Raw genomic sequence first — 22035 nt, 5'->3', positions numbered from 1 at the left:
TGGACATGTGTGAATTGAAGGTCAGAGCTCAGCCCCCTAGGTGGTGTCAGAGTGGTTCACTGGTTACATTTGTAGCTGTTTTTTAAAGGAGGCCGTGCCATGAAAGTCTCTTAGAAACATTTATTCAGAAATCATTTATATCATTTATTCAGAAATCATTATTCTCCCCCTGGGCTGTGAAGCAGGACCAGAGCACCTTGATGAGAATGTTAGAGGTTCCAGCTCCCGCCTTCAAGCTCCTCACTCTCCCACACATCCAGTTCTTCCCAGGCATCCTGCTAATTTCTCTCCTCGTCTCTCTCTCTCAGTTCCTACGGCAAGCATGACCAGGCTTGCACGCTCCCGCACTCAGTCCTCATCCAGCGTGGGCTCCCCAGATGGCACCCACAACCGCACCCTGGCCAACGCCCAGCTAGAGGATGCTAACGCCGGCGCCGCCCTCGACAATCAGTCTAGGCCTCAGACCATGGAGGTTTCCTGCTAAACACCTTCAGTCTTGCCCTCCAAAATGCCTGCCAGAGAATCCCCCTTGCTGTCCCTCTGTCCCCATTCCCTGTGTCTACCTGCTTCTCCTCTCTTCCCATCCCTTCTCCTGTCCTTGAGCTCTAAGCCAGAGAGACCTGTAATGAATGGTGTTATAAATGTGAATATATACATACATATAAATATATATATAAAACTATATGTAATTACACACTTATATCAGACTTCCAGTCACAAGCTGAGGGGACCAAAAAAAGATTTACATTGAGAAATTGACAGTGTGCTGCCTTCCCCTGACTTCTCTCCTCCTTATTGTTTTCTTACAGCGTATGCATGCCACCTGTGTCATTATAATGGCCAGTAAATTTGGCTTTTTTTGGTCATTGTCATTTCATTCTCGTTCGTTTTATCATCTGTCTTCCATTGTTCAAAGATGATTGATTTCCCAAGTCCGTTTTGTTCTTTTTTACAAAGCTTATGTGTAGTTTGCAGCAGAAATGAGGGAGTAGTTTAAAATATTGTGGGAGGAGCTTCAGAAAGGGGCAGGGTCAAAGAGCGTGTATAGGATTTAGCTTTCTCATCACTCTTCCTCTTTCTCTCATATTTGGTACGGACAAAACCTAAGCACCTGCCTTTGTCTTGTCATTACTTAATTAATATACAAAACATACACAATACCTACTCTTTCACAGCTTTATTTGACTGAGTTGTACCCACATTTGTGTGCCCTACCTGAAAAATGCTGTGACCTGTTGCAGTCCCATATCTTCCTGCCCTCACCTGTGCCGCACGGTCACATTGTCCTTGTAGGGTGAGTCAACGAGGTTGTGAAGAGTAAAAAAGAAACACGGGTTGTTTTTTTCTCTGTGTGTGCAGAGCTGCCAGTGTAGTGCTTTGTCGTCATTTCTTTGCAAGGGAAAGTCACCACCACCCCTCACAGTGAAAACAGCTGATTCTTTGTGTAGTTGCTTGCATGAGAACGTCAGAGTTCTGGTCCACAGGCAGCAGAAATGGCGGAGCAATGACTTGCACAATGTAGCCCATGTAGCACAGCTGTGCTGGGGGTCAGTGGAGGAAACGCATGATGCACACACACACTTAGAGAGGAAAAAGAAATCATTTGCACTCACACACACACAAGTTGAATCACTGGAAAAAAAAATTTTCAGCTTTTGTCAGAACAACATAGTGAAGCATTACAAATACCTGGGAGCATCAGGAAACGGCTGGATCGCGTGGATCACTTTTTCCATTTCAGACAAATCAGAACAATTTGCATTTATCACCTATGTTATAACCGTGTAATTGGCCCTTAAAATAACAGGTGACAAAGGACAGGATATTCAGATAAGTCAAGCTCACCCTAACATAGAGCAGTGAATATGAGACGTGTGTGTGGAAAGGGTGGCCTAAGTAACAGTGGAGACAGGGCACTTCTCTCACGATGAGCTTGGTTTAGGATGAGATGTTTCAGTTACAGAGGCACAGAAATCCCAAAGGACCTGATCACTGAGAGTAACTGAGCCTATAAATGCACCCAGTAACAAGATTACGGTCTTGGCTAAGGGGAAAAATAGTCACTACAGTAGGTGAAGCTACCAAGTATTATCAGTGACTTACATATTGAACAAATCATAGTGCTTTGCTGTGGAGAATCTTCTGATTGGTTCGTTGAAATTGGTGATTGACAACACAATGTAGATCTACCTATTATGGGGGTTATGGAGTGTAGCTCCCCCCACCCCCAATCACAAGGAGAAATAACAGCCCAGGGACAGGCTGGGCTGCCTCTGTAATGGAGGCATGTCTAAAGTATGGGGAATCAATGGGAACATATTAAATACATGAAGGATAGGTCTACTGGTGTTTCCATTGCTAAGTAAATTGCATGGGGTGATGTAAGTTTGAATTTTAAAATGAAATGAAAAACGTGCTTTGCAGATCAAAAAAAAGTTGGTGTGATTGGTCCTTCCTTAATCGAAGGTTATTTCCATCAGAACTCCCGTTTTATTTATTATTGTATTAGTTGTCATTGTCTGTTTCTGTTCTTTTATCTTGTTATTGTTCTTGCTAGTATTACAGTCATGTCCTTAAAGTGAACATTAAATACTACTAGATGGATTAGATCCTTGGACGTCTGTGATTATGTGGAAATGTGATCAGTCCCCAGCAAAAAAGGGACATGCACCTCTCACTGTCTGCTGGTCCTGTTCATTTGTACTGACTATTAAATAAAGCTAGAGGTTGTACATTGATGACAAATCCGGATTTGATTTGCTCGCGTGTGTGTGTGTGTGTGTGTGTGTGTGTGTACGTACGCATGTGTGTGTCTGTGTGCATCTGTTGATTTAGGCAACCAATTTTTCATATTCGTAAGTATGGAATGATCTGTTCCTGTGTTAGTGTTCCCAAACTGAGCAAATACTCCCTGCTGAGCTGAGCAGATGCCCAGCCTCCCTCTCAGAATTACATCAGCAGGTCTGCAGTGTATATGCACTGATAAACTTTGCCTATGCCTGCCTCAAAAAAAGATTCAGAGGTGTTTTTTTCCATGGTTCCATGGAAGAGGCATGGCAGAATAACAGAATATTACAAATGTAGCTCACAGCAATCCCTGTATGTGCATGTTGATTGAATGTGTGCACAGAACAATCATATTGTGATATTTTTGAGGGGGGAAAATACTGTTTAATATTAAAAGTGCGCTCAATCCACACATTATGTTCTGGAGGCAACAGAAACTCAACACGTATGAATGTGGCTGTTGTGTTCTGTAAAGTAATAGATGTAGAATAGATCATCTGTTTTTACACACGGTTAAAGGGAGATATGGAATGGATTCAGCTGAAGGTGGGTGATCCTTACTGAAAGTGACGAGCTTGCGTATGATGGAAAGCACATAAAAGCAGATTCAGCACGTTTATCTGTGTGTAGGTCTTGCAGTGTGAGGCTTCAGGAAGGCATACAAGGGCCTGGTCACAGAGTTTCCAGCCACAAAGATCCGATTTTAAGTTTTCTTTCGTTGGCAAGGCTGGACCACAAGCTGCATGTTTTTTTTTTTTTTTTTAACATGGTAAGGCTATTTTTAGCCCAACCTAAAAATAAACACCACTAGCCTGCTCTCTAATGCTGACTCTTCTTTCCATCTGAATGAAGCTCCGGAGCGCAGCTAGCTTAGTGAATTCCTTTCATTCCTCTCCAAAAGATTTCCCAACAATTTACAAAGGTTTTTTATGGTACAGCTTGGTCTGGTTGTACCATAATGTGTTGTTGGGATGGGAGAGAGTGAGGTCTACTGTCAGGGCTACGGTTACTACCTGTCGGCCCTAGCAGAAACTCCTGTATGTACCTGTTGTGACCCACCCAACACACACTTTGATTTCCTCTGGGCTGTCTCAGTAAACATTAGTTGACAGTTACATTTAATGTTTACAAACATGATTATTATTGGTATTTATTCTACACAACCTCTGTTGAATAAAGTAATGATCAATAAAGTATACGAAAGTATATGATTATTGAAGCAGAAACACGATCAGAGGTAATAGGATGAAATGCTGGTCTGTTCAGTATGTAGTGAGACTTGTTGCCTTGACCAGAGAGATAATTCATAATCTCAGTGTCTGTGTCTGCTTGCCACCCCCACACAAGAGCAAAAAAAAAGGTCAATATGTTGTATGTTTTGCATTATGGCTTCATTGGGCTTGTCCATGTGATGATCGCACTGTAGTAACATGTTAATGGCACTTCTTTGTCACGTGCCAAGGATCAATGAAAAAGCACCTGCCGGCTCTGTGTGCTTCACATTAAAAATTCAGCCTCGCGCACTTGTTGAAGTGGGGTGTTTTGGTTTGCTGGCTCCCTGTGAACATTCTCGAAGAGGATCCATAGTTGAATAGCAGCACACAGACAGCACTGGAACTTCCTGTTGCAAACCAGAACCTCCTACACAAGCGTGGAGAATGAAACTAACTCAGGAGCCAGAGGTGATGTTTACCTTCCAAAAACTGTCAAACTCGCTGTCTTTTACGCGCTGCATTCTCTACCTGCACTGCACCGGCCAGTATGGCCTCTGTTGATCAGCAGGTCACAGGTTGTTATTTTGGCCCATAACCTCTGTGAGGTCATTCATCCCCTGCACCAGTGTGGAAGATCCTCCATCAGCACTGCATGTGTACACTGTGCTCTCTTGGGGAGTGTGGTTATTTGCAACATTCATTCATATTTGCACACATCATTTCTCCTGCTCTTCTGTCAGTCTAATTCTTCTTTTCTTCTTTCTTTCATCATTATTGTCCTTAATACATTTATTAGTGTTGTTTTACAGCCTCTGTTATCAATAAATACATAGATATCGTATTACTCTGTATTACTCTGGTGGTCTGGTGAACAGTGATTGCAAGCCATGATTTTGCTACGTTTTGCCCACAGAGAAAGGCTATGCACCCTCTGCTCAGTTTTCCTTACAGTGGACATGTCCATTGATATGTATCTGTGGGTCTTTGTGAATGTTGAGTTTAAGCAATTTTTAGGCATTGGGGACCGCAGTTCTTTCCCCAAAAGGCAGGCAGTGTAGCATAGTGGTTAAGGAGCAGAACTTGTAACCAAAAGGTTGCTGGTTTGATTCCTCATGGGGGCACTACTTCTGTACCCTTGGGCAAGGTGCTTAGCCCACAATTGCCTCATTATATCCAGCTGTATAAATGGATAACATTGTAAAAACCTGTGACTGATATAAGTCACTCTGGATAAGAGCATCTGCTAATTGCCAGTAATATAATGTAAATGTGGGGAAAATAGCAATGAAGACCTATGAGCAGCTGAAACATTTCCCCCTGACTGCAGCTGATTGGTACCATCTACCAAGGATCTGGTTGTCTGAGCCACTGTTGCTTTCACACTGATAATGTTCCCATGGTTATTTGGTATGTATGTGCTAAATAAGCCAAATGAAACAATTCTATAAATTCATATAAACTTCTTTGGCAATGTGATATGCAGTGCCAGACAGTTAATCATACAAAATCAAGCAATGTTTTATGATTTTTAGTACATTACATGTACAAAAACTAGACCCCACTGAATCCAGTCCATTTAGACTACAGATTGATCCCCTAACCACGTTTCTTTGCGTCTACAAAAAAAGAAGAAGAAGAAAAAAAAACAATATGAGTGTTCAGGGGAGAACACTGTACACAAGCTGTGACCCAACCACAACCCCCATCCTCTTTCTCTGTTTCTGTCCCTTTAAATCTTACTTTCCATCTTTGTTGATGTCTTTGCCTCTTTGCCTCTTACTCACTGGTTTTCTGTCTCTGTCTACTTTGTACCTCTTTCTCTGGCTTGTTCTGTCTCTGCTATTTTCCATCTTTCACTCTCTTTGACTGTCTTTGTCTTTTGTCCCTCTTCCCCCCCCTCATTCTGTCTCTCTCTGTCTCTTGAACTTTCTCCTCTCTCTCTCTCTCTCTCTCTCTCTCTCTCTCTCCCTCTCTCTCTCTCTCTCTCTCTCTCTCTCCCTCTCTCTCTCTCTCTCTCTCTCTCTCTCTCTCTCTCTCTCTCTCTCTCTCTCTCTCTATGCGGGTCATGGTGTAGGGTCTTTTCGTCACAGGAAACTGCCTGAACAGCCAGATGTACGTAAAGAAAACAACCCACGGTCCTTATGCTGTGCGCGTTCCAGTTTTATAACACTCCCTCCCCCCCTCCGAATACACACACGCACACATTCACACCTGTGCTAAGACTGCGTAAAAGGGAACAGTACAGAGGAGGAGACTCCTCCATCTCTCTCGGAGCTTCAGACATCGCGTGGAAGAACCCCGGGCCCACACAGACACGCGCAAGTGCACACGCAAGCAGGCGCCGGCGCCGAACACGCAGGCTCGCCGTCCTCCGCAGCTCTGACGCCGTCTGCACGAGAGGGGCCCCGTCCATCTATCTGTTCCCCTGTCCATCTGCACACCATGAAGCTGTAGGGCGCTGAAGACTCTTCAAAGACGCTAAGGGGCACAATGAGGTGAGTGAGACTTGTGTGAGTTCAAGCAGTCTGTCTCTGATAACATCACCGTCATTGTCTTGAGAACAAATAACAGACTTCCAGAAAATTGTGATACTATCAATTTTTCATCTAGCGGCATTTGCTGAGCAGGTGGGTCGTTGTAGCTTTTTGTTTGTTGAATGATTTGAGGTCAGGGTGACAAAAATGGGATCACATATTGTAACTATTGTGTACATACAGGTTGCTACTAGTACGACAATTTTTTAACCAATTTTGTGGCTTGCATAGTTTATGTTTATGTACCGTAAGTACTATGTATATACAGCATACAGACATTAGGCATTAGGACCACTTCATGTAAAGTGGCACCTTCTTCAGAATTGACTGATCTGGCTGCTCCTTCTGGTCCTAAAAGTACATATTATCAGAAAAAGTTAATCAGTGCCATGCAGCAATATACAGTTTGAAGGTTGGGAGGGGGATCATTGCACTCATGTCAGGAGTTATGTGAATGTTAGGGACCCTGGTTACAGATTGAAGTCATTTCTAATCAGAACAGAGGCCCACAGAATGTCAGCTCCTTCCTCTCAGGCCTCACTTTTTAAATAAGAGCCTTAAAATGCAAACACTGTATATTAATACATTGAATATACACGTAAAGTATTCAGAAAGACAAGCAGCCCTTGCATCTGTGAGACCTGTTGAAGTAATATGTTGCTCAAGCAGAATACATCAAAGAGCATTTCATCTTTCTCTTCTAACGCAGATGTTCAGCTAACGGAGTTACCTTGTGGTCTCTTTATTGTGAAAAATGTGCAAAAGCAGCAGTACTTTCATTTGGGTGGCTCTGAAAAATTTAAACCAACTTTTTTTTTTCAAATGTAGTATTTTGTTATTAGAATCCTGCCATAATTAATAATAAAACACAAAGACAGCGCCTCCTGTTCTCAAACAGGTCCAATGTCGCTTTTGGTTACCAAATGCAGCAGGTTGGAATGCTGCTAAAAACCATGTGAATTCAATTAAAGCTTGACCTGTTCATTAGAAGTAGATGTGCATGATTAGTGTGGGAGTTCAGATTGATCTAGGTGATAATTTAGGTTTTTATTTTATTTTTTCTTTATTTCTATGTTTGAGGTCAGTGAAAAGAAAGAACTTCCGCAGACATAAATAAGTCGCATTCATTATCTCAAATGCATAAAATCAGTTTTGATCTGTCCCCCTTTGTACATTGTATGTGTGAGTGAGAGCCTTCCTCTGTTACTAAGCCAAGATAGAAAACTTAAACCACCATTTGGCTGTTATCAATTTATTAACAGCATTGTTGCCAGTCTGAAAGCTCAGATTGGTAACCTCAGTTTAATAAAAACAAATGCACAAATGCATTCAATTGCTTTATCATTTCAGACAACATATACTAATTCCCCAGATATACATCCTCAGGACACACTCACTTTGATCGTTCGGTGTAATTATGATCTCATCAATAGGGTGAATCGACTGATATTGCTGCTAATTTGCCAGCTCATAAATTTAAAATACAACACACAGAGAGTATTGGCAAACCCATTACAAAGCTTTAGACAATGTATTGAGTTAACACTGTCTCTATCTCTTAACTCCAAGCAACACTGTATGCCATTCATTAATATATAATACATTAATCAAGGTGATTTCATTTGTCATTCATCAATGGCATGTTTGTGTTTGTTAATATTTCCAAGAGTAAGCCATGGGGTTTTCATTGGACCATTAATAATATGAAATATCAAGCAAACAGTTAAAAGTTTGATATTTCTTAGGTAAATAAATTGTTGTCCACAGCATGGTATATGCTTCTGTATTTTTCTTTTTCTATTAACAGGCCATTAGTGCTGACAAATGGCCATTGTTTCACTTTAAAATAAAGTACTTTCATATGCAAACTAGGGTTTCAGTAACTGAATGTATAAGCCTTCAAATACCCTATTGAATGATACGTGAATTATTTGTTTTCAGTAATTTGTCATTTACACACAAAATTATAACTCTCATATCAACAACAATACCTAAGCGACAAAATAATGTCTGTGAATATGAATAGTAATGAACTTTTTCTGGTAACACTAATTCCAATATGTATGTATGTAAAATGAACTGTACTGACATTCCACAGAACTACGAGGACTGTGGAGCCGTACAGTGAAGTTTAGTGATGTCTGACTGGACATAACTGGCATCGTAACGCGGTTACACAAAATATACTCTTTGATACTGCAAAATTACTACACCAAATACACTGACCTGGTATTATGGTTAGCTGAGTCTGTTTTTGTCTTTGCCCACAACAGGTGTGTCTCTTATTAACTCTGTTTGCACACTTCAATGTAAGAGTGGTGTATTTTTAAATATTGCACTGAAACACTGAAAAATGACAGCATATTTAACCATTGCAATGCAAACCATGCTGACACGGTGTTTGTCTGTCACGATCACATCCCAGCTAGACAGAAAGCAATCTAACACAGACATCTGTGGACAAGTATGGTAGCTACTTACTGTACTGTTAAGGTGTTTTAGGGCACTTTTACTTAATATGTACAACCAAGTGAGGTGCATGATACAATCAATAAAAGAAACTGAGAGCGTGTAGGCACGTTTTCCATTTCAGTCCCATTTCCATTCTGGGAGTTTTTTGTTTTCTTTAGAAAACCTTATAACTTACATGCAGTACTTGTGTGACATTATTAAAGCATTAGCAGACATTATTTATTGTTAAATGTTAAATGTTAAATTCCTACCAGCTATGGACTTAGTATGTTCTTAGGGCCCGCTTACCAACGGCCATTTTAGATTCTGTGTGCGCGGTTAAAAGTGTAGCATACACGATGAATGATTTTTTACCATCAGCGCAATGACATCGCTAGAACTGTCGTCCTCATCCAAAGTGCATGTAATTCTTTTGTTTTTCCACGTTGCAATATTCTTCGTTTTGTTTTCTCATCACGGAATTTAACACTCACGTTATGTACTATCTGTGATGCATATGGATGAGACAAGCTCAGTTCCTTAATAGAAAGATTCATTTGAAACCCAGAAGTTTTTAAACCCTTCTTTAGATCAGCGCTTCCACTTTGACAATTTAACTGCCTTGCAAATTTACTTCTTCCTTTTTACAAGATTATTGGTATTTTGGATTATGGTAATTTAGAAAGGTGATATCAAGTGGAAATACAATAAAACACAAGGGCCCATAAATGTAATCACATAGTTGAGTATGTGCACCACTGTTCATATTTTAATTCAAATATTCAGCGCGTGTAAAATCATTTTCATTCATCAATTATTTAGTAGCTGCTTCGATCCAGGGCAACATTCACAATGCAGTCCAGAATGCAACTCATGATAAAAGGAAAATGCCAACACTTATTACCGTGATTCCAGTGTGAAAGCATTCTGAGCTCCCAAGAGATCAAAGAAGAGTCAGGAATCTTTTTTCCCATGGAGAAATTCTTCTGCACAGTACAGTAGAGATGACAACAACTAAAATTCAAAGTACATCAAACTGTCTGTCAAATAGTATAAGCACTGTTAGCTCAGGAAAATCCGTAGTAGTAGTCATGTTTTTATGTTTACATTCTTTGTTGCCATTTTTTATGTGTGTGTGTGTGTTTGTGTGTGCATGCGTGTGTGTCTGTGTATTTTTTTCTGTGCAGTCTTTGTGCCTCTAGGAATTAGTAGCAAACTATAGTGCCAAAACTATAGCACATCCCCATGTAGAGTAATGACTATAGCCCCATATGAGTTTGAATCCTGGTTGAGGTAATACTATACCTTGACACAGATTATTTTACCTGCATTACTCTAGCAAAAATATTCAGCTACAGCCTGGAGAATTGTTTGAAAGTACAGGCCCTGTGAGTTGACCCAGAAGATCTGAGCAGTTGCCAGAAGTCTGTACCCACTGAGGATCACCACAGTGATGTGCACTGAACATTTAAACGGGCTACTATCACATGGCGTGGTGCCAGCCGGAGCGTAACCATCTCCTAGCCTCATCCCCTGCTTCTCTTATGCTTTCCTCTTCTGGCAGTATTTCCCAGTCCAGGTTGGGGGGTCCCCATGTGTATGCTAGTTATTTGTTACAGCCAAACTCTTTGCTCAATTAGATTGGATGAGCTGTTAACCAAATATGGATCTTGCCATATCATGAAAGTCAAGTCATCTGCTGATCAACTGAGAGCTCATAAAAAGCCACACTGGGGAAGCCCGTGAGCAAGTTTCATTGCGGCACCGTTTTGGGGTATACAGCGGGATTTCACACACTGCCATTGCATGAAGCTTTCCCTAAAATTGTTGTTTGGTTAATGTCACTGAGGCAGTGGACCTGAGAGATTGGATCACAGGTCCTGAGCCCCACTTTGCACTGTAGATTTAAGTGTTCAGTAGGAAGAGGCAGAAAATGAAAAATAAATGCTCGCAAAGGCACAGTGCTGAACCATGTATACTAATTATTATTTTACCTCATTGTCTTCCTTCTGCCCACGCACAGTAACGACAATACAATGTAATGAACGTGTGTGTGGTTGGAAAATGTTGGTGTTGTGAAGAAGCAGTTTTCTACTTCCTCCCCTTTGGGTCCTGAGCAAAACTGAGAGAAGCTTGTGTTCAGACACCCAGCCATTCAATCAAAGGTGGTGGAGGCGGGGCTTACGACATAGTTGCATAGTTGTTTTTGTGCTAATTTTATACGGGCTCAACATAGTAATTACAGTAATACACTTATGTTGGAACACTATGATGACATCAGGCTTATTACAGTAATACACTTGTACTTGATTTGTACTGTGAACATCTGGGTTGTTTATGTTTGTGTTTGAGAATGATGGAATTGCCAAAGATATTGAAAGATATTTGAAAAATTTTAAATAATTTGATTTATTGAAATAATTATATTTCAATTGCACTTATGCGTGACCTTAAGCAGTTTTTGAGTTACAGAATAAAAAATTTTGAGGATCTTGCTGCAGTTCAACTCTTTCAGGCTTACAGTAAAAGAAATAATTAACACATACATTCCGGGCAGTGAGAATCGTGAGAGGGGCTGTCAAGAGAGGTGTCAAGTGATTGGTGTTTGCACCTATCCTTGAATAGACAAGAATGACCAAGACAGCTGTGAAATAGTCTTCAGTTCACAGAAAGAGGTTTCTCACTTTGGTTCTTGGCCTATCCTGAATTCTGAGCACACGAGTTTCCATTGCAGGGCTGTGGTGTTTTCGGGAAAGGAAAGGTGGGCGAGAGAAATGTAGAGTAGCACAGATGCTCTGCTTCACTGCAGCACGTTCAACATCTGAAATGGGGTGGCCAACAACCCAGCACCCGCAAAAAACCTGGTGTGCATACCGAAAAGAAAGAAAATTTTATTTACAAAAGGAGCAAGGCAATGTAGCAATGCATGTGTGGTTTTCTGAGGGATGTTGGTGTTGTATGAAAACTTGGTTATCTAAAAAAAAGGTGTTTCACAATGTTGCGTCTGGTATTCCACCGCTGTATGCTGTTCAATACAGTTCAAATACAGTTCATACAGTACAGTGTAAAGGCATTTTCAATTGAATGCATATCTGGATTTAGTATCAGTTGAGAGTCATCAGCTTGAATATCACTGTGAAAGCAGAGTAAGAGTCATCTGCTTTTGTATATCTGTGATAGAAAAGTGTGGTTAGAAATGCAACTACAAAGATAAAAGTATTTCTTATTTGTTTTTCAACATTCACCACTCTAGCAAATTTAGGGCAGTCTTCTCAGCTGAGTTTACTTGCTTTTTACAATTAATTAATTGTTTCAGGCCTAAAACTATTCATGATTCAAAAAAGAATAGTAATCAGTAACCTGAATGTAATTTTTACAATCTGAGAGGAACAAATGAATTTTAAAAGAGTTGCAAAACAACTTTGTTTTTTGTCTTTTTGTCTCACCTTCAAATACACATATTTTCTCAATTGACTTTTATCAGATAACTGCCTAAGTGCTGAAACGTGCGACGCTAGCAAAAACATTCATGTAGATTAATCCCTGGTTTCCTATAGAAATCAGAACACCCTGGTGACACTGATATAAGAGCTCCAAACCAACATGGGGAGTCGTCCCAGCAAAGGCGGACGGCGTTCCAGTGCACTGACCCATCAAGACACCAGTGAGCCCACCATTCTGGGTGAGTTGCGACCGGGTTCTGATCCATCTGAGAGTTGTTTTGTGGGTGGGTGGTGCTTTTGTCCCCCAGAGGAGCAGCGCTCACAGAATGTCAGTGTCAGATAACCTTGTCTGTAATCCTTTTTAGATAATTCATCTGCCGTTCTTTTCCAAATATTTTTATGTTTTTCTTATTTGGTGTTGTGTTACATAGAGTATCACAGCACAGTGCAGTCCTCTTTTTCCCACCATGTATTCTATTGTTTAAAACTGCAGTACCAGACTGCAGTGCTCCCTGATCATTCTTTGGTTCAATTAACGGTTAAATTAATTTCAGCGGTTCCATCCTTTGGACCGCTCTAATTTTTTAATGCCCTGGTTTGTCCAATTTGGCAGCAGAGATATGACTGAATTCTAAAGGTCATTTTTCTCACACTGGCCCTTTGATATCTGCTGGCTTCCTTGTGCCTTTACCCTCCCTGTGTGCCCAGGTTGTCACCGTCAATGAGACATGAACTCCGGTGAACTTCCTGGTGAAATAAACATTTCAATCAATCAAAGAAGAATGAAAGAAAGCTGCCTCTGGTTTTGAAGTGAACCTTTTCATAAACATAATAATAACATGTGACTTGCTTTGATGCATTTGACAAGGCCAAAAACAATCTGCCAACCATCCTGGGACACACTGTACCACTAATATTAAGAGACTGTGATTTCTATGAGGCTTTCCCATCATCCACAGTGCTGCTACAGAAACCCTCCGTACGCACGCCTCTTCCTACCTCTACAACATGAAGTCCTATTTTGCCCCTGCTTGTGCTCCCCTGTCACCTAGGGGATGTCATGAACATCGTCTACAATAAGGAAAGGCATTCCGCTGCCTCTTTGCACACACTTTACACGGGAGCCCTGGACACGATACTGTTGGTGCGATTAGAAAAACAGGTGGCCGATACGCTGCATTGTGAACTGACCACACAGAGTCAAGGCAAGAACAAAGCCAGAGGCTATTCTTAGAAGCAGAAACATCTGGTCAGAAACATTGAAAGTGACTCCTCATTTGATCAGAGGGAACCAAAAACCAAACGTTCACGTGCATAGTGTGCTTGGGAGAAAGACAATAGAACCATCAAAGGAACTACCTTTTGAGTGATGGGCTTAAAAAGGCTCTTATTCACACAGCAGTCTATTGTTTTGAGTCAATAAAAAAGTTGACTAGCTGCCATTAATGTGTTGGGGCTGAAAAAGCTTATAACATTTTACATGAAATATGTCTATCAGCTTTTTACGCCAGTGCCAGAAATAAGGCATTTAGTCCACTCTGGAGCTCCAAATGACGCTAAACATAAAACCTTATGAGTCACGCTTGCTCAGATCAGACAGGCCTATCACAGCTTGTCCCTCACCTCAGAACGTGTGAATATATGTGTAGATATGCATTTGCAAAGGGAAATAACAAGTCCATTTATTAGGAGCTCAACTGAGAAGTGCATTAAATAATGTCTATGTGCTTAAGTCTAGACCATTCCATTTATTCAAAAGAATCACAATCCCATGCAATCTGCTTGGATCAACATTATTTTTTCAATATTAGTACTCGGGATATTACTACTCTAGAGAGAGGAAAAAATTAAAAAGCATTGAAAACAGAGGAAACAAATTTAAGAGAATGTCCACCTAAACTCTAGTATTTTTCATCAAATCTGAAATTACCTTGGAGATTTATAATAGAAGATATGATAGATTCATAATAATATTTACTCAGGGATTTGCTATTCTGATGTGCTGGTATAAGGGACCATGACCCTCTGTTTTGTGTCTGTGTTGACTGACTGTGTTCTACGGTAATAACTTCTTTGTTCTCCATGCAGATAACCAAAGATATGTGGTGGTGGCTCTTTACAACTACCCTGCTGGAGGACCAGCGGACTGCAGCATTCGAGTGGGAGAGAGACTCAACGTCCTATCAGAGTAAGGGATCCAAAGGTTACCCTCGATCCTCCGTGCAGATTGGCTGCTATAGAAAGATTGGAAAGGCTGTGTACAGTATATGACAGACATAATTTGCATAGTTTCCTAATTTTGCATAGTTTCCTAATTAACATTTTTCATGACATTTGTGGTCTATATTGGAATGGAATAGATGACTCTCTTCTATGTTTTATATATATAATATGTCTGCAATCCATCCTTTGATCAATGAGAAGAATCTTAAATGTTTTCATGTCTACTGTTCATGCTGCAAAAATTGAGATGAATCTAGTTGTTTTTTTCATGATATTCATGGTCTTGACTAGGATTATTGAGTCAGTTTAAATGTGTCCTCCCTGACCAGTCTGTCTGCCTTCCTATCTGATTGTTACAGTGAAGGCGATTGGTGGAGAGTAAGCTCCACAGCCACTGGCAAGGAGAGCTACATGCCCAGCAACTACACTGCTAAGGTATTCCACAGGTGAGTTCTCCTTGGAGATGTCCTTCACCAAGGGAGGCTGAAGGTTCTTAAATGTGAACATGTGAACGAAATGAAAACCACTTGATGAAAAAACAAATGTGAAAAAATACATTCCAACCTGAAAAAACCTTGCGTGTTGAGGACAAATTTTCAAATAAATCTTCAGTAGAAATAAACAATGGTTTCTGGCTTCCAAAATGATTTAACAAATAAAATAGTAGAACAGGATACACTCCAAATATATTAACTTTTATTTTTTATTTCAGTTTTAATGAGTATTTAATGAAACACGATGTAAGATGCATAGGGCATTAGTAGCTATCTGTTTGAGTTCCACAGCTGAGCTTGTCAGAGTGATGTCAGCTTCCTACCGTTGTCATAGCTGGGTCTGTCAGAGTAATATCACCCTGCATGTGATGTCATTCCTTCCCCAGTGGGTAATAGAGATATACAGTTCTATTGCAGTTTCCTATGGGGGGGGGGATTCTGCTGTGGGTAGGAGTGGGGTGGGGGATTCTGTTGTGTCTGTTGGAAAAATCACCTACATTTCTGAAAAGGTGATGTTGTTTTGTTTCAGCAGGCAATCTAATCTAGATTTGGATTATGGCTTTGAGCAAGGCGCTACATTTATAATTATTCAGTAAACATCCAACCATTACAATGGTTCTGTGTGTGAAAGATGCCACCTAAATAGGTCACCCAGGATAAGAACGACAGCACAGAAATTGAAGACAATACAGTTTAGCTTGTGGTACCCTCAACTGTCTCCATACTGTGGTCTGCTACTGATGTCTCCTATATGTTGTCCCTTCATGCCCCTCTCTTCCTTACATCTGCTCAGAACATTGCACTTTGTTGTCATTTGCATCCTTTATTGTGACTACTTCTGCTGCTGAGAATGGGGGAAGCAGTTCTAGAAAGCAACTCTGACTGTCTGACTGACTCTTCCAATGCTAGGTGGCAAAAGGCCCGAGAACTAGTTAGCCTAAGAAAAGTGCTTGTTCTTTTTGTTTTCTCAGCTAAAGGTCACAGTATTCTCTCCTCACCAGATAAAACTAAAGGCCTCCAGTGAATTCAGTCAGAGTTTTCTGTCAGGAGTTCTTTGTAGCACCCATGAAGAGTCCTTATAATTTCATATCTCCACCTGGCATTGATTCAGCTGTCTGTGCCTCCTGTCTGTTTCAGCTGGCTGTTTGAGGGCATCAGCAGAGAAAAGGCAGAGGAGCTGCTGCTGCTGCCGCACAACCAGGCTGGATCCTTCATGATCCGCGAGAGTCAGACACGCAGAGGTGAGTTCATTCACACATTGTCCCTCCATCTCTTCTCCCCTTGGCAGGCTCCATTCTACCATTTGTACTCCATTTGACTGGCCAGAGGTCAGATCACTGCATAGCCTCCTCCATACTTTCAGCACAATTGAGATAATCTGAGATCAGTACTTGGTAAGCAGGCACTTTGCTTGAATGGCTTGGTGATCAGGAATCAGTGTTAATGCGGGAAGTCAGAATGAGGGAACAGTTGCCACAATCTTAAATTCCTTCACACACACACATACACACAAACATGCACAAATGGAAACACACACACTAACACACACACACATACATAAGCATGCACAAAACACACATACGTGCATACAGTACAAACATACACAAACCTGAATACGTGCACAAACACACACATATATGTGTGCATGAAGACACAAGCACGTTCAAACACACAAAAAAATTGTATACACATGAAAGCATCATATGTACATTTACATTTCGATTACCGGGAAAAAAGACAGCAGGTACATGTCTTCTTCTGTATGTACCCTGTAAACTGAGTAGAAACCGCAGAACCACAGGAAGAGAAAGAACCAAGTACAGAGATCCTGAACAAGATAGTGGCAAAGAGAGCAAGACAAAGAGAGAAGAAACAGCAAACTGCAGCATGCTCTCAGAAGAGACTTTATCAAGAAGGAACTTTGATCAACAGTCTGGGCTTAGTACACATTTTCTGTAAGACTTTGCACATACTTAAGACACATTCTTAACATTTATCTTAACATTTTCATGTTTGACCTTTAACCTTGAGAGGCCCTCTCTTACTTGGCTGTCATGAATAGCTTTTGTTTTTAAAACACAACAGAAAGCAGCCATCTTTACAACTCGATGGCAAGCAGCCATCTTTATTGTAAAAAAGGAAAATATATGAGTGTTGATCTGCTTGTGAATCAGTTCATGGAGTTTTTTTTTAATGTTTGCACTTGTTTACTTTAATTCCAAAAATATCTCTGCAGTCCATTAGCATTTCATTATACTGAAATAATTTCAGGTGTACAACATAAAAATCTGTTCCCGTCCATGAAAACATTACACACAGACACACAAAAAACACAGACACAGACACACACACACACACACACACATACACAAACATGCACAAAACACAAAGATGTGTATATATGCACACAAACATAATGCGTGCGCACACACACACAAACACCTGCAAATTTGCAAGTGAGAAAAAGAACTCAAATTTGCCAGAGGAAAGAAACTCAAGTAGTTCTAAACCAGGTGCTTAAGATCTGATTGGATAAGAGCTAATTCACCATGATGACTATGTTAGCAACAGAAGACACAGAACAAATAAACATGCACAGATACATTAGAAATTACAGGATTTTTTAGCAAAGAAGGTTTACATGTGTAAGAAAAGTATCATAAAATAAATTTTCAGAGGTTAAATTGTTCCTTTTTTTGTCTTAAAGACACGAAAGAATTGCTAAAAGACTTTCTGAGGTCAAAGTCACCAAAATTAAAAAAAGAATAATAGAGTGTATATTTGTGTGTGCGTGTTTATGTGTGTGCATGTGTGTGTGTGTACATACAGAAAAACAATTATAAAACAACACATTTTATGACGGTTGACCTCATTGATAATTGTACTTCAAACAGCTGTGAATTTTTTAATGTGACAGTTTAAAATAGACGTGTAGCTGTGATAAGTCATTGAGTTGGTAGTGAAGCCGCAGTCCTGGCCATATGAATGACGTTACTGCTGACTACATTCCAGGGGCGTACTCTCTATCGGTGAGACGGACCACCAGCTCATCCTGGGACTCGGTGAAGCACTACCGCATCCATCAGCTGCAGAACGGCTTCTTCTACATTTCACCTGGCCTGACTTTCCCATCGTTGTTCCAGCTGGTCGACCACTACTCCGGTGAGAACGGCCATCGCCTGTGTTAGTCGCAGCACTCATACAGCACTCATGCATACGTACACATTCACACAGACACATGCACGGACACCCGTTCACCCAACTCCACCAGCCATTTTATTTAGCCTCACATTGTAATCTTCTGCCCAGACACATCAGCAGGTTGTGAAATGAGTTGTACTGTAGTATGTAAGTGATCAGACTGGAGATTCAAAAGGAGGAATTAAACTCTGCTCTGATACTCATTCTCTCGATGATCAAATGAACCTGTGCCTGACAAAACACTACAATGTGTCTGAATGAACCCTGAAATGTGTTAGAATGAACCCTAAAGTGTGTTCTGATGAAACTTTGTGTGTGTCTGAATGCACACTTACATGTGTCCAGATAAACCCTGGAGTATATTTGAATGAGCCCTAAAGCCTTATGTTCCTGTCTGGTCCCTGCAGAAACGAATGCTGGGCTTTGCTGTTTGCTGAGGGAGCCCTGCTTCATCCAGGGTTCCAACAATGTTCCCGTGGTGACGGGCCCGCCACCTATGGCCGTCAGGAAACCCACTCTCAACTGGAAGGATGTGGACAGGTGAGGCGCTTTCCCGTGGTCGACATGCAACACTGGATGGTCTCAAGGGCACACGCTCAGTGTCTGATTGTCCACATTTGTCTCTCTGACTGCAATGCTTGTATATGTTCAGATCGGGTTTTACAAAACTCTGGTTTGCCTGTCTGCCTGCCTGTCTGTTCCATTTGTTCATGGGCGCACAATGTGTCTGCCTGCACTCAATGGAAAGGTCTGTCCAGCTGACCTATTCCTACATTCTGACTAGAACAGCTCATGCAGCCACCTTTTTTTTGCCTATTTCTAAGGTTATAACTTATAACTATTTCATTTTCTGCTGCTTGTTTCAGTTGAAAAGAGAGTAAAAATGATCTAATCACAGTAAATAAAGACGGAAAGATACAATATAGACAAAATAAGAATACATTAAAATGTTTTATTTAAGATGCCCATAAAGAAAATAATGAAAATGTAATAAATTAAGTCTACTTGGCAACTAGAATGAATCAATGACTGTGACCAGTTTGACTCAGCGATCCAGAGGTCTTTTCCTTTTGCACTCTCTTGTTCGGTTCATCTGCACTGCTTGTCTCTGTGTCAGTCTGTAGTGTTCCTCACTGTCTTTCTCTCACTCTGTTTCCATCTGTAGTTCCATGATCTTCAGTCGGGACAAAGTGGACACTGAGGAGTCCCTGGTCAGTGAGGGACTACGGGAGGCCATCAACTCCTACCTGTTCATGACGGAGGAGACTAACTGTGAGGACTGTGGGCAAAAATGGACATGAATATTGAGATCTGGGGGTGTTGGAGCAGCACACAGATGTGGAGGACAATGAATTTGGCTGTGTGCACCTATGCTATGGACTCAAAGCCATCCAATCAGACCCAGAAGTGGGGTAGGGTGGGACTGCTGTTCTCCCTAACCAGAAACATATACAAGGACTACATCAGCCCCCAAGCCCACACCATTTTCCCAGTAGCCTTAATCCAGACCACTGCTCCACAAGACCTGCTCCTTTATGTTTGTAATGAAATCCAGATTGCAATGACCATGGTGTTGTTGGACCCTGAGGACTGATGACAAGGGCTTTCCACAAAAGAACACACAATGTGGAATCAGAGACCTTGGGAAAATTCCACCCAACGTACAGAAACATCGTTATGCCCTGTTGGAACATGGACCCCCTCCAGGGCCAGACAAGCAGCTGTTCAGCTGGCAAAGCAGGCATTACTGTTCGATTCTTTGACTGTGCCAATAATGTATGAGGCAGGATGGTTCACACTGACTATCAGGTATAAGGGTAGAAGCAATTTAAACTCCACCTCACAAGTTTACATCTTGCTAGCTTGAGCTGACCGATCTCAGCCAAGAAGGACGTATTGTCAGAGAGTTCCCCACACAAATGAAGTAGATTCAAAATTCTATAAATGTGAACCGTGTGTCTCACATCTTGGTCAGAATCATCCTCCATTGACCAGTGCTGGTTGGCTGACAGAAATGAATTTGTCAAGTGGGAAAATCACACAGAATGTGTTGGTGGTCAGCTTTTATTTTTTTGTTTGTTTGTTTAAGAACTCCCGTGGCAGCAAAGGTAGCTGTAAGTGCTCACAGGAAGTGCCATAGGAAGTGGCGAAGATGTTGTCATGAAGGCTGTTAATGGACAAATGTCACGCTGGCAGTTGTTTCCTCAAACTATCAGCTGAGAGCGGCATTAAAAAATGATGCTTCATTTTTTGCTGGTATATAGAATCTGTTCGCAGCTAATCGAGACAGCCATCTTGGACTTGCATAAAGCCACCTGTTTTTCCTGAGAAGATAAAAGGACTGGAGTCCGATGGCGATTTCCCCCTTTGCAGCAGAATTGCACGGTAGAATGATAAGAGTGGTGCTTTCTGTTAGGGAGAGTATATCAACATGCTCATGTGTCAAGCTTCTGGAATAAGCTTTGCTTCTCTGCCTCAGATCATGTACATAAATCCAATATTAATAAATTATCTGAGGTAAATACATATTGTGCATGACATATGTCACTCCCATTTGATCCATGCTGCTCCTGATTGATTCCATGAACACCAACCAATGCAAACTATCTGACATTACATGCAATTAAAGTAGTATTTCGGCATTGAAATGGATCGGCACACTTTAAATATGCTTATCTAGATGCACATGCAACTTAAATTTATTCTCACGGTTTAAGAAATGCACTGCTTCTCAGGAACCATCACCACATCAATTAAACTGTACGAGTGTCAAAGGTGTCACAACCAATGTTCCAGGTCTTTAACTAGATGTTTTACATGCCCAAGTGTGGTACCGCAGGTGAGTTTTGATGTTGTGGTGGTATGTTCCACAAAGGCATGAGTATCTAGGATCTGTAGGTGTTTGTTCTCTCTTTCCTCTGTAATGTGGCCCACCTCTCTGCTGTGTGTCTTCCAAGAAGTCCAGGTACTCCTGTGTGCATGTTAACAGCCTGTGGGCGATGTGTAGGATGCCATAGGCTCCATTCAGCGGCATCTCATTTCTTTGAACTTTCACAAGTCTGCAAACATGACACTTGCATGTGGTGATGTTACCATGGCAACACAGCTTTCCCCAACACCACCCACCCACCCCTACGACCACCATAACTCTAAAGGTTGAAACCTGAAGTATGTAGTCGGATGTTAGACAATGTGCATACCTATCCTGTAACAACATCGAAAGCGTGTGTGTGATGAAAGAAAGAAAGAAAGAAAGAAGGTGGAATTCCTTCTATATTTTTCTGCTTCTACTCAGAAAGGGTGTCTTAACTCTGAGTATTGCTGTACACTTGTCTGCCACATGCAAAGTAAATTGGCAGTGGTTTCAACTTATAGAATGACACCTTTTTACGAGGTGCTGATACAAAGATATAAGATTAGCTACTTACATCTTATAGGGGAAGTGCTATGACCATAGGAAAAGTAACCATTTACCTTTGGGTAAGATCAGGGTAAGTTACTGTGCTGTCTGTCATAAAGCATTGATGTTGAATGCTAGTTAAGAGCGCCATCATGCTCTAACATGAGGAACTGCTATTCAAATGATCAGGTACAGCAGTGATGAAAGTGAAGCTACTAGTGATTATTTGAGTCCTAAAATGAAGTAGAAAACTGTCTCTCTTGCCATGACATTTTAGTGTGGTTAACA

General features: G+C 41.1%; 2 protein-coding genes across 5 annotated transcripts in view; both read left to right on the top strand.

Moving 5' to 3' along the window:
- LOC118778754 (protein NDRG3-like) overlaps positions 1-943 on the top strand; it is a 42083-nt gene extending 41140 nt beyond the window's left edge. For all 4 annotated transcript variants that reach the window (XM_036530444.1, XM_036530442.1, XM_036530443.1 and 1 more), the window contains one exon: positions 309-943. In XM_036530444.1, coding sequence (XP_036386337.1) covers positions 309-484 — 176 coding nt within the window. In that variant the 3' untranslated portion in view covers positions 485-943. The remainder of the gene's footprint in view (positions 1-308) is intronic.
- A 5222-nt stretch (positions 944-6165) lies between these two features.
- On the top strand, positions 6166-20858 carry LOC118779574 (src-like-adapter 2). Its single transcript, XM_036531743.1, has 8 exons — positions 6166-6496; positions 12544-12668; positions 14518-14617; positions 15012-15098; positions 16284-16387; positions 18159-18308; positions 18755-18887; positions 19513-20858. Exons 2-8 carry the CDS (start codon positions 12590-12592, stop codon positions 19646-19648), a joined length of 789 nt encoding a protein of 262 aa, XP_036387636.1. The 5' UTR covers positions 6166-6496; positions 12544-12589; the 3' UTR covers positions 19649-20858.
- The last annotated feature ends 1177 nt before the right edge of the window (positions 20859-22035 follow it).

The sequence above is a fragment of the Megalops cyprinoides genome, chromosome 6 (genome assembly GCF_013368585.1).
Source record: "Megalops cyprinoides isolate fMegCyp1 chromosome 6, fMegCyp1.pri, whole genome shotgun sequence".
In the NCBI taxonomy this organism is placed as follows: Eukaryota; Metazoa; Chordata; class Actinopteri; order Elopiformes; family Megalopidae; genus Megalops; species Megalops cyprinoides.
Note: the sequence above shows the minus strand (reverse complement) of the source record. Positions and strands in the feature narration are given on the sequence as shown.